Source organism: Etheostoma spectabile, chromosome 24, assembly GCF_008692095.1.
Source record: "Etheostoma spectabile isolate EspeVRDwgs_2016 chromosome 24, UIUC_Espe_1.0, whole genome shotgun sequence".
NCBI classification, from domain to species: Eukaryota; Metazoa; Chordata; class Actinopteri; order Perciformes; family Percidae; genus Etheostoma; species Etheostoma spectabile.
This window is the reverse complement of record NC_045756.1, coordinates 3,564,536-3,568,229: the sequence shown is the minus strand read 5'-3', so window position 1 is coordinate 3,568,229 and position 3,694 is coordinate 3,564,536. Positions and strand designations below refer to the sequence as shown.

Here is a 3,694-nt window from a genome sequence, read left to right as displayed (position 1 = left end):
ACAAGCATGCGGGCTGAAATTCACTGTGGTGTATTGTTGGGATTAAGCCGCTAGTTAAATGTTAAGTTTGGAGGAGTCATCTCTTTTCTTTCTCTGTGAAATGAAGTAACCTTCAGGTGCAGTCAAAGATGTTGAACCCCCCCCCCGCCATCGAAGCTTTGAATAAGCTATTCTCACTTGATAAGTACCACACTTCAAAGCACAAAATATGGTATTTGGTACAGCCCTTCAGAATACACAGTAGAAATAGAGCAAACAAAGGTTAAATAAACAGGAAAAATGCAAGCTTAAGCAGTAGTGTTGGATCTCTCAGCTCATGGCTAAAACGTTCTGCGTCAACTGCTGCATATTAGCAACTCAGAAGCCATCTTTTTATCTGTGACAGATTTATATATGCTTTTGTATTTGAACACAGCTGTCACGCTTAAGGGAGTCAAAGGAACCAAAGTGAACTGCAGCAGTCGTTAGGCTCAGGGGGGCCAACTTACCGCTGGTGCTCAATGAATAGATAATTCCATTTTCACTCGGCTGGATTGCTCACCATCTAACACAATAGGAGCTGCTGAGCCAGTGGGGGCTCCCCACTTGTCCGTGAACAAAGTCTTACAAGTGAGTGCTTATTATGCATATCTCCCATAACGCTGTTGGGTAAATTTAAACTCTTGTCAAACTTGTCACACCTGCGTTGCAGATTAATCATTCAGGGACTGAAACAAGGTGGATGTTTGCGTATATGAACTTAACTGTGATGCCCATCTCCAGCTGAAGAAACTACTCTCAAAGCCATCAGGGGATTTTTTTAATCAAAAGAATAATTCATATATGCAGTTGAGGGCAACTGGGTCTCCTAGATGGCAGAGGTGATCAACATGCATCATTGATATTGCCTACAGCCTTTTGGATTCCCTCAACATTATCATATTCATTTTAAACAAACATTTTTCCTTTGAATGTAAAATAGTACATTATGTTCGGTGCTGCATGGGACTGTTGCCAGAGAGAATGGCACATTTCAATGGGTTTAAATTGTCTTTATAAAGACAACAGTCCTTTTGCAAGATGCCCTACACAAATTAAAGTTAACAAATACCCACACAGGAGAGTAAGACGATAAAATAAAAACAATAAAATTCACATTCTCAACTAATCCTGCAGAGGAACTAGCATAATGCTAATGATAGACTCATAGATAGATTTTACTTATTCACATGTCTAGATTTAATGAGCCAAGACTATGCTACTTTTGCTCAACAGCAGCCACTTCACTTGGACCCAAGTCTCAATAACAGGATAACGCTGTGCTAAAATGAAGATGCTAAACATGAGTTTTACATAGCAGAAGCAGCAAATAGTCATAAAGTCAGCAAACGGACTCACTAATGTCAGTTACACTGCAGTATCAATCTAAAGTTAGCCAATATAAGCCACCATCATCAGCTACCAGTCATACCGCAGCAAGACCGTAAAGCTCTAGCAGCAAAACATATACAAATATATTGAATAGTGCGTGATGTATTTTTCGGGCATGCAGGTTGGACAACTGGACGGAATCCGGACCGACTTATAGAGATTCCTGCCTTTTATAAGTTAGATTACGTCTTATTCAACACTCCCATTTTGTAATGCCAGCTTCCTTTTCAACATTCATGATGTACACTACAGTATATTGTATGGATCGTTCAACAGACTATTTTCTTGTGAGCACAACTATTTATGTAAAGATAAAATAATAAAAGTACAGTATTCAGTAAAAGAAATGTTGTGATCTGAACACACGGTAGGCTACTGTTTGAGTCTTGGTTTCACCTCCTTATGAAGGAGCGTGTGCCTTCAGGGTGATGTGTAACATTGTTTCTGCAGGCTCTGCTGCAGACTCCCCACGGCGCTGTCTTTAATCACAGGACTCCGTCAGCACAGCACATGGCCCGCCCCGACCCTGTCCTGTTAGATACTCTCATTCTCACACAGACTCGCTGTGACAGGCCGGTGTCAGTGAAGGGAGCATCCCGAAACCCCTCAGGCTGGGCTGTCCTGCTTTCACTGATGCTCAGCTGGATGGCAGCGCTGAAACTAGGAACCCATATGAAACACGCTTTCATTCTTAGATTTACAACAGGTAATAGTCCTGCAACGAAAATATTCTATGTTGATTCATATTTTAATCATTTAATGGGTTATGTAAACAGAATGAAAACCCAGACACTAATTGAGGGAAAGATGATGAGGCAAATAAGGTTTCATTTCTATCTTCCAATTTGAGTTATATTCCCAGGTTAGCACCTGGCACTGGCTGTTCAGCACTCATGTTTGACTTGTTCTTTTAGTATTATGTCAATTATAATTTGGCTCACAGAGCGGGGAGAAAAATATTGTCACCAGCACAGTTTAAGATGTTAATTATGCAACGTTATTCTGTCTTGTAATAGACTTTGGTGTTGTTTATGCGCCCGAGTTTTATTTCCCACGTGAACAACCTGATGTAGCCATGCTCTCTTCGTTTTTTGTTTTGTCACTTTCTTATTCAACATCTTATATTATTTCATGTGTCATTTAATACGCGTTGCTTGAATGAACACAAGAAAAACATCCAATACCTGCATACAGATGAAATAAACCAGGTAGTTCAATAAATCAATCTTCCTCTTCTGCCTTTGTGTTAGGCACAGTTTTATTTGTACATTAATCATTTTCTCTTGTGACTACAAGAAAAACAGGCACACTTAGAGGTTTTGATGAAACATTTTCATATTTTCTGTTTTGGAAGACAGACAACAGCCATTCAGTGTGTCCCATTAATTCAAAGCTGTGTACTTTGTAGTTCACTTGTACAAACGTACTTCCTTTCTTTAATTGATCAGCTGAGCTATATCAAAAACAGATCCTATAAAGATGTCCTCTCTTCCTCTGTCAGACATGGACTCTTTCCGCATCCTGCTCTACTCTCTCATCTTCCTGCTCAGCGTCTTCGGCAACCTGCTGATCATCGTGGTCCTGATGCTGAACAAGCGTATGCGGACCGTCACCAACTCCTTCCTGCTGTCGCTGGCGGTCAGCGACCTCATGATGGCCATCTTCTGCATGCCTTTCACCCTCATCCCCAACATCCTGGAGGACTTCATCTTCGGAGAGGCCATGTGCAAGACTATGTCCTACTTTATGGGTGAGGATGAGTTTTAAACCTGCTTTGATATTTTGGGAAATATGCTTATTCACTCTTCTGCCCAGAGCTAGATGGGAAGATTGATACCACTTTTGTCTGTACGTTGACTATAAACCTAGAGTGAGCAGCTGGTTAGCTTAGCATAAAGACTGGGAACAGCTAGCCTGGCTCTGTCACCTCCAGGAAGCCAGAGTGCCTGGAATAGTCCTGCACACAATCCTCCTTAAAACCACAACTTATCGTTTGTTTACACTTTGGTTTTTGTACAGATTCCTCAAGCAAGACATGTTGTGTTAATTAGTGAGTTTTAGAGGTGCTGGCAGGTGGATTTTGTTCCCTTCAGGTACAGCCAGGCGCGTGTTCTTATCCTGTTAATATTTAAATGAAATGCTAATTTGAGTCACAGGAAATTATTTTCAAAAAACATTCACAAGGAGCCAGAGTCATGCTAAGCTGAGCTGTTAGGAACAAAAGGTGAGATTCAAATTAATCAATTTTTTTATACAAGCAGATCATTCAGTGCCTGGGTTAAAA

At 40.7% G+C, this 3,694-nt stretch overlaps 2 protein-coding genes across 3 annotated transcripts in view; one reads left to right on the top strand and one right to left on the bottom strand.

The window, feature by feature from the left end:
- LOC116673837 (carboxypeptidase O) overlaps positions 1-3,694 on the bottom strand; it is a 66,067-nt gene that overhangs the window by 21,553 nt on the left and 40,820 nt on the right. The window lies entirely within an intron of this gene.
- cckbra (cholecystokinin B receptor a) overlaps positions 1-3,694 on the top strand; it is a 44,189-nt gene that overhangs the window by 9,288 nt on the left and 31,207 nt on the right. For both annotated transcript variants that reach the window (XR_004327882.1, XM_032506160.1), the window contains exon 2: positions 2,912-3,160. Coding sequence is in view for 1 of the 2 variants with exons in the window: in XM_032506160.1 (XP_032362051.1) it covers positions 2,912-3,160 (249 nt within the window). In the remaining variant the exon portion in view is untranslated. The remainder of the gene's footprint in view (positions 1-2,911; positions 3,161-3,694) is intronic.